The sequence below is a fragment of the Acomys russatus genome, chromosome 32 (assembly GCF_903995435.1).
Source record: "Acomys russatus chromosome 32, mAcoRus1.1, whole genome shotgun sequence".
NCBI lineage: Eukaryota > Metazoa > Chordata > Mammalia > Rodentia > Muridae > Acomys > Acomys russatus.
The window spans coordinates 25,634,865-25,656,030 of record NC_067168.1 but is presented as its reverse complement, the minus strand read 5'-3'; the positions used below and the strand labels follow the sequence as shown (position 1 = coordinate 25,656,030).

Below are 21,166 nucleotides of genomic sequence, written 5' to 3'. Positions count from 1 at the left end.
TTGGACCTTAGAACTTTTACAAGATGAGCTAGGAGTGTTTGTTCAGTGGTAGACTACTTGCCAGGCCCTGAGAGTGGTGCGAAAAAGACAAAAGCAGACCAGAGAAAAGGCCGGGCGTTGTAAATTATGCCTAAAATCCAAACACACAGAAGGCAGAGGCAGGAAGAACTTGAGTTCCCTACTTGTCCTTAGTGAGAAATGTCCTCACCCACGTTTCCCCTCCCTGCTCCAACAACAAGCAAACGAAAAGAGAAAGAAAAAGAAAAGTTAAGCATAATGTGGCAGTACAAGCCAGCTACTTGGGATACTGAGGCAGGAGGATTGCTTGTCGAGGAATTTGAGGCCAGCCCAGGCAACAAAGCAAGACCATACTTATCCCTAAATCCCAGAGAGGCTGTCAATTTGCAGAGGGGGTGGAGACTGGAGGGTCCTTGGAGGCCACTTACGCCAGCTCCAGGAGAGAGCAGAGAGATGGTGGAGCAGGACCATGGTGAGTTTAAGAGAAGCAGCAAGATGCCCAGGAGAGGGTACCAGCCAGATCACAGAGAAGGCCCTGGCACATTGGTTTCCAGGCTCGAGGCCACACAAGGAAATCCCTTTTCTTTCCTCAAAGAAGCTTCATGATCCCAACCATACAATTTGAAGTTTTGCATTTAAATGGTTTAATTCCATCTACTGGCATATTAAAGAGTGTTTAAAGACACATGAAAAAAAACATTCCAAGTGAATGAAAGAAAATTTCAAATTGCTTAACTTATGGCTCACATGCATTAGTTATTTTCTGAGACAGAGTCTCAAAGTCCAGACTGACTTGGGATTTACTCTGTAGACCATTCTGACTGCAATCCTCCTGCCTCAGCTGTCTAAGTGCTGGGATTATAGGTATGTCTAGTGCATTAGTCTTGGTAGTTACATTTCCCTTCAAGATTAGCATGTTATCTGCCTCTGTCTTTGGAGAACCTTGTTCTTGTTTAGAGATTTAAGTGACTCAAATGCTGTAGCAATCTGGTGTCCACTTTACCATGCCCCCTCCCCCATTGGCTGGTTTAGAAATAAGTGTACTGTCAGTCAATCACAGGAGATGAGTGTATTGAACACAGAGGGCTTCTGGGAACATGGTTCAGATTCCTAAGAGAAATCCCGGGAGAGCTGGGTATTTTAAATGTGGATGTGGTATTTGTTGCAGTTTCGGGAGGCAAGAGGTGGTTGAGTAGCATAGCTGGTTATCAGGTCAGTTAGTTCAGACTGTATCATGCTGGTGCCACTGATCTCTGAGTGTTCTTTTTTTGTGAGGTAAAATTAAATAAAAAGAAAGAAGTAAAATTAAAAAGGTTTCATCATTTAAATGAGAGATGCAAAGATGTGACAGTTAGTAGTCACAACTAGGTTAATGTATCCAGAATTGAAGGTGACTTAGAGTTCCTATGCATGGTGTAAGTCTACTCTGAACTAGACCTTGGAAAGTACAGGGGTGTGGAATCAGTTTCTGCCTCAGTGTTGTTATTTCCAAGCTGAGACCTTGACAAGTTGTTTCATTTTTATCAGTCTTACTTTCTTTGTATGTTGAAAGAAATAAAAATACAATTTTTGGAAATTAAGCAAGATTAAGTATTGTGGCTGAAACATACCCAGGACACAATACAAACTAGCTATGATGGTTATTATCCAAATGAAAGAAACACAAAGTCTGCTTTAGTCATATTACAATTATGGAGCGCACACACACACACACACACACACACACACACACACACACACACACACACACAAAAGCAGCCGTGCAATACAAAGCAAAATGAGACATATAAAACAGCCAAACTGCAGGAGCAATGGGAACATGTGTTGTCAGAGTTGAGGGAAAAAAACAAACAAACAAAAAGCAAACAAACAAAAAACAAAAAACCAAAAAACTTAATGAGCAAAGAGGATTTGGAATCCTGGCTGATTTTTACAATGTTCTGAATTTTTCAAATTCCCTGCCCCAAAATACTGCCTGCACAATCACATAAAACTCATAAAAACACACTGTGAACTTCTTAATAAATAGTTTAAGAAAAGAAACAATCAGATTGCCCACTGCAGCATTTTCTTTTTATAACAATAGAAAACTTGGTAGCCTTTTAAGTGAGGGAACTAAATAAATTAGGTTACATCTACACAGTTGAAATGTCTGCAGTTGTTAAGTGGTTACGAACTGTGTAGCAACATAGGAAAAAAATGGCTATATTAACTGCTTTATTAGTGGTCCCACTGGAAGATTGTTGGATTCCCATCCTATTTACAAGTTGTCATGATTTACTACAATATTATTTTGTAATAAAAAGTTAATGAAATCAAAGAAAATAAGTGTAAAATTCGATCAGAACATGTGTGATTTGCGGGGGTCTAGTCTTTTCTCTTGTAGTTGGAGCTGGAGAAACTAGCTGTTTCTCACATCCCAGACAGGTCCCCAAGGCAGACCCGTTGGCTCTCTAGAAGCCAGAATGTGCAAGACACAGCTCTTTCGTTTGCCCAAACCTTGTGGCCACTTACATGGCCACCCCTCTTTACAGTGGGATCTGGGGTATGTGTGCTAGTGATGCGAAGGCAGGGGACTGGGTGTGGCTTTTCTCTCTTTTCACTGCTGTTTGATACTATTCGTGAAATGGATGCCACTCAAGGAGAAAATAATAGTCTACAGAGTCTGTGGGAGGAGGCGGCAGGAGGGTGGGGGGGGACAAATACAGGTGAAAGGGGATCAGATTTAGGGACGCCTGCTCTCCTTATGTGCCACATGGGGCAAGCCCAGAATAAAAGCAAGAGATCTGTGAACTATCTTCCACCCAGGGGACAGGTGTCTATGGTGTCCTTTGGAGGACAGCGTCTGATCAGAAAGCCCTTTCGAAGTGTCCTGGCAGGCGATAGCGAGCTCCGTTGCCTCCCGCTGCAGCGTCCCTGCCACCCATTTCCTCTCCCCTGTGGGGCCATCTGTAACCGGGCGGGGAGGGGCGGGTCCTGGGTGTCGCCACGCAGAGGCAGGTCAGCTGCGTCCAGTTAGCGGGGAACAGGCTCCGCACGGAGCCGGAGCATAATGGGGACCATGCTGGGCCTAATGGGAAGCAGCTACAGCGCGGCGGCCAAGCCTCTTCCCACGGGCCCCGAGAGCGGCCGAGATAAAACGCAGGAACCTCGAGAGGCGCTTTGATTCCAATACGAAACAAATTATTCCTCCCGGAATGGAACAAAATCACTGAGGGAGGAATCTCAGTCCTCTCCCCGCCAGCCTATGCTAGCTGCCCCAGGGGCCTGACGACTGTAGCTGCGCTCAAAGCTATAGCAGATCAGTGGCCCCAAGTCACCTTCAGAGCAGCGGTCTTCAAGCTTGTGAAGTGCTGGTCGCCACCCCCAGAGTTTCTGGTTCCATAGATGGGGTGAGGGTGGAGCCCCAAAACGTGCGGTTTTCCAGGTGATTGGGGTTGAGGTATTACTTTGAGAGCCATTTGACAGGTGGGAACAAGTGAGCAGCCTGGCTTTTGGGTCTGTCCACCCCACCCTCACCCCTATATTCAGATGGATGAGTTTTAGGGAGTTCTACGATAGGCTATTTTATTCAATACCTGCCCCCCCACACTATATATATATATATATATATATATATATATATAGTGTGTGTGTGTGTGTGTGTGTGTGTGTGTGTGTGTGTACACATACATCAGGGGTCTCTGATGAAGACTGAACCCAGTGGGACTTGTCCCTGCAGCCTGTGCTGGTATGTGAGCAACTGCCAAACCCCTTTGGAAATGACCACACTGGCTAAGAAGACCTCTAGGCAACCCCTCCTGGTGATGTTTCACTCCAGTTGCACGGTGTCTAGAGAAGAGGCTCCTGACCCTGTGTTACCTACCCTGCCTGGGCCACAAGCCCATTTAGGGCAAGGATGGTAGTAGAGGGCTGGCAGCAAGTTGAAGAGTGGCCGTTCTCGCTGAGCTTTGTCAAATTGGAGCTGTACCTGGCTCCTTGGAACCTGCTCAGGTTTCCAAACACTTCGCAATGCCTTAGATGCAGGGTGTCTGGGGCAGCTCCCTTTCTGCGGTCCCCATAACTCCCCTCCTTCCTGCTCTTTTACCTTCTCCCTTCCGTGAAAAAGGGAAAGAGCTCCTGACTCAGGAAAGGCTATCCCTCCCACATACGCCTTAGGGTACATGCAAAGATAAACCTCTTCCTCCAGGGACAACTTTCTGCGGGGATGCTTCTTTTTTCATACTGGACCCCTGTACTGCTGCATCCTGGTACCCGTTGACAGAACCAGGATAGCACCTGTCCCTGCTGGGCCAATCAGATTCTCTCAAACAGGAGAATGGCTCTGAGGTTCATCTCTTGCAAAGAGCAGGGGCGGGAACTGGACAGAGCTGGAAGACAAGCTAATTTATTTTTGTTTGTTCAGTTTTCTAGTACTGGGACTTGAGCTCAGGGCTAAAGCATGCCATTTGCTACTGAGCTATCTCCTCAGCACCTTTTAACCTTTTATTTTCAGAAAGGGTTGGGGGTGGGGGAGAGTCTCATTAGCTTTTCTAAGCTGCATGCTACAGAGCACAGGTTGGTTTTCAGCTTACAGCCTTCTTGCCTTATGGGATTATAGGTGTGCACCGCCAGGCCCAGCAAGACATATTCGTTCTCTTTTGACATATCTGCTGGCTGATTGACTCCTTAGGGAAAACTACCAGAGAGGAATCAAAACAAAGTGGAATAAAGACATTCCTTCAGCATGCCACAGCCAGGGCAGGTTGGGATAGTTGCTTCCCAGTGTGAATTGGGGCTTGTCTCTTCTATGACCTGAAGGCAGGGAGATGCCTTAGAAACTCTTTACTGGCCATTCTCAAGTTTGGGACTGTGGATGGAGGCAAGCGAGGTCAACACTGCCCAATTCGGAGAGCTTTGGGAATGCCCTCGGCCAGGGAGCCCAGAATAAGACAGGGTATATTATGCCTGAGATCTTCAGAAAAGTAAGTTTCTTTAGGGATGTATCACAGCATTTAAGAAATGTAGAAAATAGCAACATGGCATCTGAAATTTAGATTAAGATGCTAGTCTCTAGGTGAAAATAAGCTACATAAAAACCATCATTTAAAATATGTTTTTTTATTTTTATGTGTATGAATGTTTTTGCCTGCCTGTATGTCTGTGCACTGTCTGTGTGCCTGGCACCTGAGGAGGCCAGAGGAGGGCATCAGATCCCCTGAAACTGGAGTTACAGAGGGTTATGAGCCACCATGTGGGTGCTGAGACTCGAACCTAGATCCTTTGGAAAAGCGATTAGTGCTCTTAACCTCTGTGCCATCTCTCCAGCCCCAAACCATAGTTTAATAATCTCCCTTTTAATTTTGGTTACTTTGAGTCCATGTTATTAGGGAATGGCTAAATCAGCTATTGTTCTGTATCTGCCCCCCCCCCCCCCGAATGCAACCTTAGCTCTATATTGGATCCATAAGGGTTACTTAAAAACAAAAAACTCTAAGTGCTCTGACTACACCCTACATGCAGAGCCTGAGAACAGGCATCTTTAAAACTACCTAAATACTTTTAGACACCATTTAGGGTCAGGCACTCTCGAGCAAGTGTGTTAGTTTCTTTCTTATTGCTGTGATAAGACACCATGATCAAGGCAACTTATAAAAGGAAAGTGTTTAATTGGACTTACAGTTCCAGAGGGTGGAGTGAAGGCCTGGCAACAGGAGGCTGGAGCAGCTGCTGGTCTACAAGCAGGAGGGCAGGTGAGAGACATCGAGAATGGCACGGGCTTTTGTTTTGTGACACACCTCCTCCATCACGGTCACCCCTTCCAGTCCTTCCTAAACAGTTCTACCAACTGGGGACCATGTATTCAAACACGTGAGTATATGAGGGCCGTTCACTTTTAAACCACAGCAAGCATATGATTGGCTTGGTTCCAGGCTAAAGAAAATAAGAAGTTGGGGGGGGGGGGCGGTGTCTGCTTGCCTGCTTTGTAATGAGTGCTACCCCGTTCTCTGTCTTCTGGAAGAGCTTCACAATCAAACCCTTTTCCTCAACAACAGCTCCAGCTGACAGAACCAAGACAGCACCCAACCCTGCTGGACCAATCATATCCTTTCAAACAGGAGAAGGGCACTGGGGCTCATCTCTTCCAAAGAGCAGAGGCAGGGACTGGCCCGAGCAGGAAGACAAGTTCATTCACTTTTACTTGTTTGTTTTTCTAGTAGTGGGAATTGAGTTTAGAGCTAAAACATGCCATTTACGACTGAGCTATCTCCTGCCCCCAACCCACACAGCTTTTAACTTCTTGTTTTCAGAAAGGGGTCTCATTAAGTTTTCTAGGCTGCTTGCTACTTAGCACAGGTTGGTTTTCAGCTTACAGCCTTTTTTTTTTTTTTTGGGTTTTCGAGACCGGGTTTCTCTGTGTAGCCTTGGCCATCCTGGACTCACTTTGTAGACCAGGCTGGCCTCGAACTCACAGCGATCCACCTGCCTCTGCCTCCCGAGTGCTGGGATTAAAGGTGTGCGCCACCACGCCTGGCTGCTTACAGCCTTCTTGCCTTAGCTTCCCAAGCAGATGGGGTTACAGGTGTGCACCGCCAGGCCCAGCAAGGCATAGTCATTCTTTTTTTTTTTTTTTTTTTTTTTTTTAAAAGAGAGTCTTTCTATGTAGTCTTGGCTGGCCTGCAATTTACTACACAGACCAGGCTGGCATTGATTTTACAGACTCCCCTCCCTGCTTCTACTTCCTAAATGCTGCGATTAAAGCCATGTACTCAATGTCCGGTTACAAATTAATTCTGAAGACCCTTCAGCTTTTCTTTCAGTCTTCTGGGTACTCTGGTTGGGGTTTCAGGATCACCCACAAATCTTTAGAACTATCTCCTGTCCTTAGTTTGGTTAAATCAGTTATAGCAGGTTTATGTTTCTTGTGACCAAAGTCTGTCATGTACTAAGACAACAGCATAACCAAAAACACAGAAACAAAACATGCATTTACCTGCATTTACACATGCACGCGCGCGCGCGTGTGTGCGCGCGCGCACACACACACACACACACACACACACACGAGAGAGAGAGAGAGAGAGAGAGAGAGAGAGAGAGAGAGAGAGAGAGAGAGAATATATCAGAGTCAGAGTCAGATTAAGGACTTTTGTAAATCTACAAGGTTCTAACAGAAAATTCCTTGGAATCTATATTCTACAGAGACCACTTAGAAAAACTTCAGTCTTCTGTTCAATGAGTAACATCAGTGATTTCCTGATGTGACTTTACTCACGTTGTCAGCATCTCCAGAGGCAGAGGTGATCTCTAAAGACCTGGGCAGAGTGGCTTGTGCCTCCTATGACAGTACTCAGGAGTCTAAGGCATAGTGATGCCATGAGTTTAAGGCTAGAATGGGCATGCGCATTTGAGATTGCAGGATTAGACTAGTTGAGTGAAAATGGATCTTGTTGTTTTGATTTGAAGATGGTGAGGTCTTGCCAAAGGGCCTTGCTCTACTTTGATGCAGTAGAGGATGGCCTCAAACACGTGGATCCTCCTGCCTGACTTTGTTGCATGCTGAAATTATATCTACAAACTTGGGTCTAAACTAAAGTTTATAAAATTACGTCCAATGTGGTGGCACATGCCTTTAATACAAGCACTTGGGAAGCAGAGGCAGACTTCTGAGTATGAGATTCACCTGGTATACACCGTGGATTACAGGCCAGCCAACAACAACAATAAGAAATAATAATAATAATAATAATAATAATAATAATAATAATAATAACAACAACAACAACAACAACAGTCATTATCATCATCTTTTTTAGTTTCTTTCCAGGTGGGAAGTATTCTAATAATCTGATCCCATCTGACAGATGAATTTTGGAAGGTATATTGTGTGGCAGACCAATAAAACCTACTTTTTCCCCCTTCAAGACAGGGTTTCTCTGTGTAGGCCTGGCTGTCCTGGAACTCAGTCTATAGACCAGAGTGGGCTTATATTCAGAGGTCCTCCTGCCTCTGCCTCCTGAGTACTGGGATTACAGATGTGTGCCACTACAGCCTTGGTAAAAGTCTACTTTTATTGTGGACATAAAAAAACAGAATCTACTGAAGCTCAGTCTTACTAGAGTACATAAAACAGAAACTCAAGCCAAACGGGCCCTTTCAGTCTGACTATTTGAGCTGGTGAAATGAATCAGATTACTTGCTTTCTGAGCTCTAAGATGCATGCAAGCAGTGTGTGTGTGTGTGTGTGTGTGTGTGTGTGTGTGTGTGTGTAGCAGAAAACATACCTTTTATTTTAGAAACAAAAATATCATTTCTGACCCAACAATAGCCGGATCCCTGTGAATGAAGGGTTTGCATTTTTTCCTGTTTTAACAACCCAAGCCCAGGCCTGATTGTCAGTAGGTCACGAGCAGCCCCGCCTGGGTGTTGGAAACAACTCCCTGAGCCCTGAGAACCTGCACCCCGGCTTTGTGCCAGAATTTGGGCTTGTATTTAGCAGCAGTAACAGGGTCATGAGTTGAGAGAGAGGGCAATTGCAGTGATCCCAAAGCCATAGCTACTGCCAGAAGCAGCAGCCACAGCTGATATGGAGACAGAGGCAGGAGGAGTGTTAACCACAACATGTTGGAGCTTTCTCTGTACCTGCACCAGGCTAAGTGTGTAACTATGTACTCGAAGTAGAAAGCACTAGTATTGGAATCTGTCACAGCAGCTCAGAGAGAATAGGTAGTTTTTGGTTTTTGTTTTTGTTTTTTGAGGTTCAAGTGAAAGCATGTTTGACGTCTAACCCTTATAAGGCATTGCACAAACCCAGGTCACAAACACTGTTTTGCTTTTAGTTTACCTGGCTTTGGTTGTAGAAGCAGCATAGGATGGCTGTTTAGGTACAGTGCCGACTTCCTGTTGGTTTTCAAGCCATCCTCTCCATTACTCCTGCTCCCTGGGTCTCCACGGAAGGCTCTCTTCTACAGCAGGCAGCCACACATTTTCAGATGGATTCTTTGTGTCCTGGGAATGGGACCCTAGCTCTCTCTATTAGATTATTAAAAGAGTTAATATTTACTGATTAACTATCATTTGTGTATTGGAGTGTGGCTAAGGAACTATTCTTGGTCAGGAAACAGAATTGGTGGTTGAACCATGGGATGGGTTCCTCAGCAGTCATTGCATATTTGTTCCAACCAGATCTGGAGAAATCTGCCAGGACAGGCAGGACACAAAATTGAAAATCCACAACTGGGAGGCTGAGGCAGGAGGAAGCCAGCCTGGGCTATTACATGCCAAGATCCTGTGAATTTTATGAAAAGTGCAACCTGTTAACTAGGGAATTGGATTTACTTGTATTACAACATATGAATAAATGACAGGAGAAATGTTACCGAGATGTTTGTTAGTTGTGGTCACCTCCATTGGAGAATGGTTGGGATTGCTCTCTCTCTCTCTCTCTCTCTCTCTCTCTCTCTCTCTCTCTCTCTGTGTGTGTGTGTGTGTGTGTGTGAGAGAGAGATAAAGATAGAAAGACAGGACAGAGAGATAAAAATAGACAGATGTATGTATGTATGTATGTTTGTATGCCTGCATGTATGTATGGGCATATTAATATTTTACTTTCCCGATTTTTATTTTGAGTTATTTTTATAACTAGAGGAAAAGGTGAAAATATGCAGAGTCCTCCTGGAAACGCAAAGGTGTGGTTTCGGATTGTACCGCCGCGTGGATTGCAGTCGGTGGAACATTCTCCGCCTCGCTGCCAAAGTCTTTCCAGAGCCAGGACAAGACATCTGAAATCGGTTCTGTCAGCAAACCCAGAGGAGGGCCTGTGGTATGCGGGCAGAGAGAGAAAGAAGTCTTTCCTGTCGCTGCAGCGCTGCGTGTGTGTGTGTGTGTGTGTGTGTGTGTGTGTGTGTGTGTGTGTGTGTGTGTGTGTGAGGCAAATGCATTGCTAGAAATTAGGAGGCGCTTAGAGCAATGTCCTGTGGTGTTAATAGTACTCTAGAGGCAGGATTTGGGGCGCTCGGGTCTTGAAGCCCGAGCTTCCTCAGATCAGTGCTCTGGTGGTTGAAAGGCCTGAGGCTTTCCCCGAAGCTTTCCCTGAAGATCCTTGAGTCCTCCTGTGGCCTGCAGCTAAGGGGCTGGCACGCGCTGCCTGGTTGCGGCTTGCCTTGGGGAGGGATGATCGTCCCCTTGGATCCCCACGCAAGCCCGCAAGCCGCAATGTAACAGAGTTGCCAGCATGAACTGCGGTTGACTTCGAAGGTCTTGACCACTTGGAGCCACATATTTATGGAAGCGAATATAAGTGGCCGATGCATATGAGAGAGTTCCGTGATTGAACGCGCGACTTTTACTTTAGGAGAGAAGAGGTGCTTTTTCCGCACTCTTTTAAGACCGCAGCTGCTGAGTGACAAAGTAGATGGAGCTGATGTCATTTGGTGCCAGCAGAGGGCAGCCTGTATAGGCCGTGAGGCCAAACTACGACCTTGCCGAAGAACTTCGGGCTAGATTTCAACCACCTGACCCTGCGGAGTAGTGGTGGCCTTGGGCCTCCCAGAGCAGCAACCTTTGTCGAGGGAGCCAGACACTGAGGCCCAAGGGCACCATGCAAGATGTGGTTAAGCTATGGTCCTCGGCCAACCTCACTCTGCGACGGTGGGGGCTTGCAGGGAAGGGCACGAGGCGGGGAGACTAATTGCTTCAGGAAAGAAAGAAAAGGCTCTGCATCCAGGAAACGTGTGCGTCTCCGCCCCCAATAGAGTTCAAGCGCGTAGAAACCTTATGGTGTTAGTGAACGCTAGGGAAAAAAACTTCGCATCCTCGGCAAGGGAAGTCCGGGGCTCACAGTGGGATGGATGACGGTTCTAGCGCGGAGACAAGTAGCTATCAGATCCGCTCTGGGAGCAGAGAGTTAGGGGGCCAAACAAACCAAATTGAGGATTTCAGCTTTTCCTTGGCCATTTTCTGGGTGCTGAGCTGAAGGAACTCACTAACCGTGCTCCATTCTAGTAACCTCTGCTGTAAAATGGGCACGGTCAGAACCGAGTCTTAAGTTAGGGATTCCAGACAGCAGCGGGAACTAAATGAATTCAGGTTTCTCTGCTGCTCTGCCTTTGGGCTCAATACAGAGCTGTTAGGTTTGATTGGGAGTGGGGTGCGGGGAACGAAGGCAACCCTTTCTCCGTGCCTGAGTTGCTGCCTCAGAAACCCAGGTGTGATTTGGGAACCGTTTGCAGAGAGTCAGGCCACCTCTTGGACGATACCGGGAAGCTCCCTAGCAGCTTTCAGACCAGCCTGGAATTCTTCTGTAATGAGCACTTGCAGATGTGCAAAGGATCATTGCAAAGGAATGAATGAAACAAACAAACAAACAAACAAAATCTGTGCTTGGTGTGGTGAGTCTCCAAAAAACCCTGTCAAAGGGTCCGAAGGGCCTACCTTGTGGGGCGAGGCCCTTGACAACACTAAATAAACCCACTGCAGAGAGCACTGGGCAAACACACCCACTGTCGGCAGCCAGGATCCCAGGAACTTTGGCTAGTTTCCGTCTCTCGCAGATTGGTTGTAAACTGGCCTTATTTGATTGCTTTTGGCTCTTTCCACCTTCTGTAAAATTGGAAAGGAGAGCATCTCTGGGGGGGGGGGGTTGTTGTGAAAACTGTGTTTGAAAACTGTAAAAGCCTAAGGGCAAGTCATCATTACGACTCAAGTAGTCACGTCTGTTTCACTACCTGTGTGTTTTGCCCGTTAGATAGGGGATGCTGGAATCAATCGTTTGTGTGCACAGGCATTGGCATTGTTCCTGCGTTAAATGTGCCTGGCAGTCTCTACGCAAACATGGCAAACACATTGACAAGGATGCTTGAACAAGAACGCAGATACAGGACATTGTCCTACAGTCAAGTGCATGCGCATGCGCTCTGCACATAGCAGGCCAACCCAAGGTCAATGCTAGGAGGTAGGGTGTGTGTACATTGTTCAGTCACTCTATTTCTCCCTAGCTAGGTCAATGGCTCTGGGGAAGTGGGGTCTCCTGTGCTGCTCTGGGGTGTGGAAAAGGCCAGATCTGGGTCTGTAGGTCAGTTCCACTTGGTGGGCGGGCACCACTGGTGGGTTCCTTTATCTCTCATCGGCAGGCAGTGGGCAGCTCCAGTTTCACTGGGTACAGAGACCCCGGAGCTGGTTGATGGGTCCAGGGAGCCAGAGAAGGAAGTGACAGAGGGTGCCCTGGGCCTCTCTTCTGGTGTCACCTCTCCAGGTCTAGCCATCCTGTGGATAAAAGCTCAGGGAAGTCCGCATAGAGTCTTCACCCTACAGGTCTCCTTGGAGGAAGTAGAACTAAGTTGGTGTCTTGGGAGAATAATGTGGCCTCTAGGGTCCTTTGGAGCTGATGAAGTTCAGGACACTGCAAGGCTTGAAGGGACAACCCTTGCTCTGCCAGGCTGAAGGACAACTCCTCTTTTCCACACCAGCCAGTTGCTTGGCTCTCCTCTGTTCCTTCACAGGGATTCTGAGCAACAGGGCACTCAGATGTTTCTAGAATACCCTGGGGGAGCCCAAGGCCATTGTCACAAAAGTTACTCAAGTGGGCTTGAGTTCTGCAGAGGCCCGACTTTCTAAATCCCAGCAATTGAGTCTGAGCCTAGGCTCGCAGACTCTCTCTTGCTGCCTCTGAGGAGGGTTTGGGAGGACAGAAGACATTGTCCAGACTTTTTGAAATTCAGCTGGAAGAGACAAAGAACAGCAGGAACGTAGTTGTGGCAGCACAGACACCAGAGAGAATTGGAGAGGGACAAGCAAGCCTGGCAGTGGCTGTAAGGGCTAAAACACTGTTTCTCCTACGAGGAGCAGGTCCCCAGGGAGCACAGCTCCACCCCCCCCCCCTTTGCAAATCTCTAAATAGAAAATAAAAGTGCTGGTGAGAATGAGGACCCGGGCAGAAATCTCTCAAGGCAAACGCGGTTTGGGAAGGAGGCGGGCTTTGGTCCCTGTTCCCTAGCCCCACGAGGTCAGCGGGTTGGAATTGTCAAATGTCCGTGAGGAGTTGAAAGGGGCCATCGGACGACCCGCTGCCCCCTCCCCGGGGATTCCACAGGGCCCTGACCCGGCCTTTATCTCAGCACGGTCAGAAGTCGCGGGGGCTTCAGGAAAGAGGACAAAGGCCCGGTGTCACCACGGGGCCGGGGCCCAGTTTCCTGACTCTCTGCTCACTCTAACAGCCTTTAGTGGTAGTTGGGCAAGATTTTCAAAAATATGTGCCGAATTTCCTTTTTTCCCCCCTCTTCTAGAAGCAAACAGCAAAATAGCCAATGGTCAGTGCCCCTTCGCCCTCGTCCACAGGGATGACCGTTTCCTGGGACCCAGCAAGTTTGTTTGTCTATCCAAACAATTCTTCTTCCACACAGATGAGAATTCAGGGAAAGGTGTTTTATGTGCCAGTAGTGTTACCAAAGACAGTTCATCAGACTGTAGTCTCAGTTTGGTCTCCCTTCCAGCCTGCCGTCCGATTGCTGTAACTGCTGTGGGCTTTCAGGCCTTCTCCCAGGATTCCTTCCTTCCCTTGCCTTACCGGGCAGACTACCTTAATTCAGACTCGCCCGCCAAATCATTCCTTCACACCCTCCCGCCCCCCACCCCTGCGCCCCGCCCCGTCCCCAAAGTACGCGTGGGGCTAGCTGGGGTGTGTCAGCCCAAGCCGGAGGGTCTGAGCCTCCACGCTTTCCCGATCCGTTCGCGGCCCTCAACCCCAGCCGCCTGTTCTGCTCTACCTCCGCTCCTCCATCGACTCACAGTTTAGCCCGCATTCTGCGCATTCTGCGTTAGCCTGACCCGACTCTGCTGGGTTTCTCTGTTTCTCCACAAAAGCCTAGGCCAATTCGCTCCCCACCCCCACTACCAATCTCGGGGTGGGGGGAGTCCCTCAGAGGGTGGCCACCTTCTGTTCTTCTAAAAAGGGTAAAGAAAAATACAAACATTCCTGCACCAACCAGGAGGGAAACCGAAGGTGGGGAAAGTGTGTTTCTTAGAGAAAACCTCCAATATGGGCGCTGGGGTGGGAGGGGGAGGCCTTGAAAGAAGCAATGGAAAGATTTCCAGAGCGAGTCCATAATCTGTGTCCTCAGGGTCAAGTGTTCAATGCTATCCGTGCCTCCTTCTTGATGTCAATGGTCTGAGCAAGGCGGACACCATCAGCTGTGCCTGGTCCCTGGTAGGTGTTGGCTTGTCTGAGATCCTAGGGTGTCCAGTGATGGCTTGGCAACCACAGCTGAGATGACCTCTGGAGTTATTACTAAAAGTCTAATTCTTGTCTCCCTCCCTTCTTCCAGGAACAGGGAAACTTATGCAACAAGAAACCAGGTATTGAGTCTGCCTAAACTCGCACCCAGGCTGTGCTTTGTCTCAGAGCTCAGTGACTCACAGGGCCAAGTGGCAGCCAGTCTCACCTGCTCAGGTCTTCTCTGAGGATTGTTTGTGACCTGTGGCTGGCCACTTCTTTGGTCAGATCTTTTAGCACTCAACTGTGTGAGTTTGTTTCCTGGGGTGCAGACACTCCCTTGGGACAGCCTGGACCCCTCTCGGTGCATTGCCTTTTTTTTTTTTTTTTTTTTTTTTTTTGGAGGCTCAGGGCTGAAGGGGGGGCTTAAACACGCCTCCTGTCAACTTCTTGCCTCTGCCTTTGGTCCCTATCTGAGAGAGAATATGAGAGAGAGAGAGAGAGAGAGAGAGAGAGAGAGAGAGAGAGAGAGAGAGAGAGAGAGAGAGATTGATTGATTCTGGCTCCCAGATTTTCACCCTTCTTCAGGTTCCATGTGTAAGTAACTCTGAGGAGCACTGCAGTGGTGACCCAGCCAAAAGGACATAGTTAATTACCATTTAAATAAAGTGAGGACACTTTGGTAGTCTTGAGTTTGACCTAAGCACTTCCAGGCCTTGGGACCCATTTCTTGGGGGCAAGAATTTTGAGTCAGCAATTGGAAAGCTCACCAAGGTACTTTCCTAGCCCATTTTCTACTGGCTTGATGATTTGCCCCCAATTTCTATTCAGCACCAGAGGGCTCTACATGGCTGATTTTCCTTACAAAAGACTATACAAAGGCAGAATGTCCCAAACTTCAGGTGAAAGGTGGGCATCTTGCCCATCAAGCCGGAGTATAGAGCTAAGAACTGTTTAGTGATGCCCACAAGGAAAATACCTCCCCACTCACACTGGAAAGGAATGTGGAACTATGTTGATGGCTACCCAGGTCCCCTTCCCACAATCCCTCAGTATATCTCTCACATTGTTGAAAATGTGTCCCTAGTCTCATTAGAGAAATGCATATCCCTCCACCAACCCACTTTACTCCAGGCTTTTAGGGAAAAACAAAGGTAACTGTAAGAATTTGGATATAAAAGTGAAAAAATGCTGCACTCTGTAAGTATTTAGGGATGTTTATACACACAAAAAATTCCCCTCCCCACCACACACACACAATTCAATACCGTGTTTAACAACCCGTTACCCACAGCCTTCAGCTATTGGCAGGATATTTGTAGTGAACTCTATTTACGTTGCGTTCATAGACGACACTGCAAACATACATGCACACCCCTACACGGGCTGCTAGCTCCCCGAGTCAAACTGTGTTCTGCATCAAGACCTCTCTTGAGTACCTTTGCTCTCACTTAGGGAATTACTGGAATCAGCTTCTCTAACAAATTCAAAAGTGCAAAGAGGGTGGGGAGAGAAAGGAAATTTGAGAAGAAGAAGGTCTGTTATTGTCCCCAACTAGGGAAAACGACCAAATTTTTAGTGTGTTGGAGAACCCCTTAGGGTTGGAATTAGAGACAGATGTCTTTCTGGAGGCATCCATGGGGAAGTGACTCTCCTCTCTTACCTCCTTCAACCACTGTGTAGACTCCGGAAAGCCCCGTAATTCCTTCATCTAATTTTCCTTACTTGGCAAAAGCCTTCCCAGCTGTGGACGCCTTCTTGCTGGTTAGTTCTTGGGTGCAGAGAGACTTTCTCCAGGGCAGGCCCTGCTCTGCTTCTTCTTATTGGAGATGGGCAAGGACCTGACCTGCCTCGGAAGCTGTCCTCCTGGTTTTTTGTTTTCTTTTGTTTTTTGTTTTTTAAATTATTCTGGATAGTAGTTTGAAGAAGTGCTGACAGCTAGTCCCAGAACAAGCAGCCTCTGCCAGCTGAAGGGAAGGATGCACATACTTTGTTATCATTCTGCAAGCCAGAGATACACACCCAGAAGACAACTGCATACATCAGCATGAGGTATGAGTGCAGCATATACTGTGGTCCAGTGAGCACTCCTTGATGTTCGTCATATGGTTATTACAGTGTCCTAAATATACGTCATCCACCCTCTCTGCCAGCAAATGACAGGTATACACACACCTCCTCTCCTATCACCGTTAAATAATAGACACATTCACACAAGGCACAGAACCACACAACTGTCAATAGCATACATATTTGAGGTGTAGAAACCATGGAGAAGTGCACACAGCATGCTGTCTTTTCTGGGACTCCCCTTAACCAGACAGTTGAGACATTGGGCTACAGAGGCACCTTGGGTCTCATCAAACTCTGCTGCTTTCCACCAAAACTGAGATTTTCTTTCTAGCCTACTCCCAGTGGATGGGCAGGCTTTAGTCTTTACCTTTGAGAATCCACAGACCATCCCCTACCACTCTGTAGCCTCCTTCTGCGATTATTGGGGAGGAGAGGGCATTCTGAGCTGGACCGGCTTCCCCTTCATTCCAGCAACATCCAATCTTGACATCACTCTGACATTCTTAAGGTTAGATATCCATTCCTAAAGTTAGCTATCCACCACCTCCCAGCTGCTGCTGGCTTATTCCTCTCGAACTGTCTCTTATGCAGGTAGGGAGAAAGGCAGGTGAAGGATGCTTAGCCAGGGATCTAGCCCCTGCTGTTTCAGCCCCCCAGCCTCTGCAAGATGCAGCATCTGTCATTCCATCCAAAACCTGAAAGCCAGCCATCTCTAATAAACCAGAGAGATTTAGTCTACAACCAGGTCAAACACCTTTTGTATCTTCAGGGAAGCATGCATCTTAATTCGTTATTTGATGAGCCCAGTAAAGAGAAAACAAAAAGCTCATCTTTGTATCATATAGTGAACTCAGCCTCCTCAAAAGCACCACCTTTTCCTATCCTTATCTAAAAATAAATAAATGCTGAATGTTAAAAACAACAGTATAACAAATCATTGTAGAAAAGCTGGCAGCGTCCAGAGTGTTTTTGAAATCAGGATTTTATATATTAAGAAGAGAAAGAAAGAAATTTTTACATATTTGACTCAGAAAAAAAAAAACCCTTAGGACTACGAGAATAATAATGAAAACAGTGCAAACACCTAGTACAATTATGTAAGAGGCAAAATGTAAACCTACACTGTCGCAAAAAATAGAACAAACTTTGCCTACAGTAGCCTCTAGCAAGAGCGAGTATCTTTGCCGGTGTTAAACAGCCGCAACAGACAGAGCGATGACACAGAAAAAACAAACAATCTCCAGGGGAAAAAAAGAAAAGGAAAGAAAGAAAGCAGTAGGGACAGTCCAAAAAAACGCCTACCACCCTGGTTGCCCTCAAGTCTTATTTGTATCACTTCGTAAAAGAACACAATTTTGCTTAAAGGCTCACTCTTTTAGCTAGCTAGCTGTTGAACTAAGGCGTAAAGAAACAATTTAAGTTCCTGTTAAAAGAAAAAAAAAAACTCAAAAACATTTATTTGGGAATTGACAAGGGATGCGCGCGCGCGCGCGCGCGCGCGCCCACACACACACATACAAATAAAACAAAAGTGCTCTAGTTCCCTCTAGAAAATTTGGTCCCCGAAAGATATTTATTACTCAACTACCGGGTCACGGGATTTTGAGCCAGAAGGCTGGTGCCACAAGCCCGTGTGGGCCGGCTGTGGAGAGTTTCACATTTCTTCTTCCGAAGGTAGAAGAAGGCAAGACTTTTGAAAAACAAAAATCCAGGAGGGGAGTGTCATTCTAGCGGTGTGCTCAGCTAGGCAGTAGTCTCTCCTGGCATCCGGGGCTAGATTCAGAAAAACTGGGGAAGTTTATTTTGAATTTACTTTTAAATAGAGATGAAAACTCCCGATTTGTAGTGGAAGCCTTCTTTTAGCAATTTATTTTCTCCCGCCTCTGAACACAGCCTTCCTAAATGACCACGGGAATTCTATGCAAATCTCCCAGCAAGGACGATGAAGAAAACTAAAGCTTTTGATTTTATTGTTTGGTTTTAGCAAACTCCAAGGCCGCATCACTTCGACGTTTTCTCCCATGAATGTTTATTCTCGCCCTCTCTATTTTCCCCCTTAAAAAGTTTGTTTGTTTGTTTTTAATATCTTTAAAAAGCCTCACCAATATTATTAGCAAGACGTTAGCCATCCACACTGGCCTGAAGGTTCCCGAAGCGGCGTGCTGCGGAGCGGAGGCGCTGCGGCCTCGCTAGGCACGGGACGTGAACCGGATTACAGGCCGCGGAACGAGGCTGTCCCTGCTCCAGCCTGGGGCTCAACCCCCGCCCCGCCCAGTGGGCCCCTAGGCGAGCGTCTTCTGATCGGTTCCAGGAGGAATAGCGGAGTGATCAGACACGTTTTCCCCTCTTTCTCCGGCCTTATAGGTCCCACTACCCGAGCAGCTCAGCGCTTCTAGCCTTAGACAGCGCGGCAGTCGGGGTGGGGAGAAAATTGAGTTTGAGTCCACCGACCTGGAAGAGAAGGCCAAAAGGTCAGCGCCTTGGGCACCTCGACTGCACCTAGGCCGGGGACTCACTCCCTGCGGCGACTCTGGGATTCCTAGGGGACAAGAGGCCTGCGGAAAGCGCGGAGAGGGCGGCCTCCCGCCAGGAGCGCGCGAAGGCAGAGGCCGTGGTGGGAAGAGCACCGGAGGAGCAGCGGAGGCGACAAAGTGGAGTCGCAGGAGCGGGACGGAACGAGAAGGCTGAGGAGGCTCGAGGGCTGTGGCTCAAGAAGCTGTCCCAGAGTGTGCGCTGTCCGGCCGGCTGCTGTGGCTGCGACCCGAGCTCCGCTCCTCCATTCCGGGGCCGCGTCCGCACGCGGTGGCTCTCAGAGATCCAGGCGCGAGTGCAGCGCGCCAGTCTTGCTGTCGTGGTCCCAGTAAGAGCAATGCATCATGGCGAGCTCGGGTTGCCTAGCGCAGGCGAACTGCAGGCCGGGCGCGCTTGTCGGCGCGGGTGCCGGGGGCGCAGCGGTAGCGGGGCTGGCCGGGCTGAGCTGACCCGGGGGTGGCGCGGCAGCTCCGTGGTGTGGTGGGGCTGGAGGGGGTGCGGCGGCCGCGTGCAGATGGTGTGCGTGAGGGTGCGGGTGGGGGTGCGGCGGCGGCGGGGGCGCGGCGGGAGGGCCTCCCAGGCCGTTGTAGGAGTTCACGACGCCGGGAGGCAGCGCCATGCTCTGCACGCGCGAGTAAGGCCCGTAGGAGGCTGCCGGGCCCGCCAACCCCTTGACCACTGCGGCTGCACCGGGGCTGCCCGGACCGGCGGCGGCTGCGGCCGCTGCGGCTGCGGCCGCGGCCGCCGCCATCTGGCAAGAGGCGTAGGGCATAGGCGAGGGCGGCTGCGGCAGGGGCCAGGAGTTGTTGAGGAAACCGGATTGCAGGTACTTAGGAGGCGCCAGGTAGCCGTAGCCATCGGCCCCGGCGCCTGCCACACCGCAGCCGCCCGCCGCGCCTCCGGTCCCAAAGAGCCCCTTGCCGGGTTGGAAGTGCGCCGGTGGCGGCCGGAAAGGCCGCTTCATGCGGCGGCGGCGCCGGTAGTTGCCCTTCTCGAACATGTCCTCGCAGGCCGGGTCGAGCGTCCAGTAGTTGCCCTTGCGCTCGCCGCCGCCCTCGCGCGGCACTTTGATGAAGCACTCGTTGAGGCTAAGGTTGTGGCGGATGCTATTCTGCCAGCCCTTCTTGTTCTTCTCGTAGAACGGGAACTTGGCGATGATGTACTGGTAGATGCCGGACAGGGTGAGCCTCTTCTCGGCGCTTTCGCGGATCGCCATGGCGATGAGCGCCACGTACGAGTAGGGGGGCTTTTGCGCGGGGTCAGGCTTCTCCGGCGCTGTCCCTCCGCCCTTGCCTGGACTCGGCGGCGGCGCATCGGGCTCTTTGACTGTGCGCCCGCTGTCCGAAGCCAGCAGGGTCCCCGCGGTCTCCTCCGGCTCAGGATAACTGGCCATCATGACAAAAGCTGGGCGGCCGGGCAGCCCCGGGGCTGTGCTCTCCGGGCGCAGGCTCGCCTCAGTGGCGGGCGCAGGAGTGTGCGCAGGCTGCAGAACTTCTACGGGCTGCCGGGGCCGAAGGCCTCGCGCGCGGCAGTCGTTCTCTTCTCTTTCCCCCCCGGGGAGCGGTCGGCGGGAGTGGGAGTCAGCCTCTGGCCATAGGGAATCTGCCCAACAGCGAGGGGCTCCGGCCCCGCCGCCCCTCCCCGCCCAGGCCAGTCCCCGCCTCGGTGGGTTTTCTTGGCTGAGCTTTCCCCTCCCCCCACCGCCCGGTTTCCCCAAGGCGCGACCCGCGTCTCTGGCGCAGCTGCCTCCTGGAGTCCCTAGTGCGCCAGGAGCCTCACTCCGTTCTGATTCGTATGGGCTCCGCCGAGTTCCGCTTGCGTCAGGGGCCTTCGCCCCTATAGCCGGGCAGCCAGCAGCGCACGGGAGAGTTCATCTCTTAAGTCTCTAAACGGCCCCGCAGAACTTGGACCGGCCTTTCCCGGCCTCCGGAGCCTACGGGGTCCCGCCGACAACCGGGCTCATGCTCTCACAAATCCTTGAAATCTGCTGGTGCTTGCTTCGCCGAAGGCCCGGGTTGGGGCTAGCTGCACCCTGTCAGTGCCCCGGGAGTACAGTCCCCAGTGAGGAGAGGTGATCCAAGCCTCCTGGCAGCTTTCAGGTGAAAGAAAACAACCCCTTTGCTCTGTGCTTCAGGCTTTGCTGGGGCTAGACTTCTAGCTTGAGGCTTAGGGAGGGGCGAGATGGCGAGGGGGCCGGACCGGGGTGGAGTGGCAGAACTTTGCGGTAGCTGGAGGTAAACCAGCCCAGAGCTCAGTGTCACAGAAGGCAAAAAACGTCGGCCTCTTCTGTCCCTTGAGCTCTCTAGGCCCAATTGGGGCTGGGGAGAGGATCGCTGGGAAGTGGCTACCAGGAGT

The 21,166-nt window shown here is 49.5% G+C and overlaps 1 protein-coding gene across 1 annotated transcript; it reads right to left on the bottom strand.

Moving 5' to 3' along the window:
* Positions 1-18,495: 18,495 nt before the first annotated feature.
* On the bottom strand, positions 18,496-20,281 carry Foxl2 (forkhead box L2). The gene has a single exon (XM_051140602.1). It carries the CDS (start codon positions 20,205-20,207, stop codon positions 19,089-19,091), a length of 1,119 nt encoding a protein of 372 aa, XP_050996559.1. The 5' UTR covers positions 20,208-20,281; the 3' UTR covers positions 18,496-19,088.
* Between the last annotated feature and the right edge of the window lie 885 nt (positions 20,282-21,166).

Coding starts and splice junctions, on each gene's coding strand:
- Foxl2 (XM_051140602.1), bottom strand. CDS start 20,207: ATGATGGCCAGTTATCCTGAGCCGGAGGAGACCGCGGGGACCCTGCTG.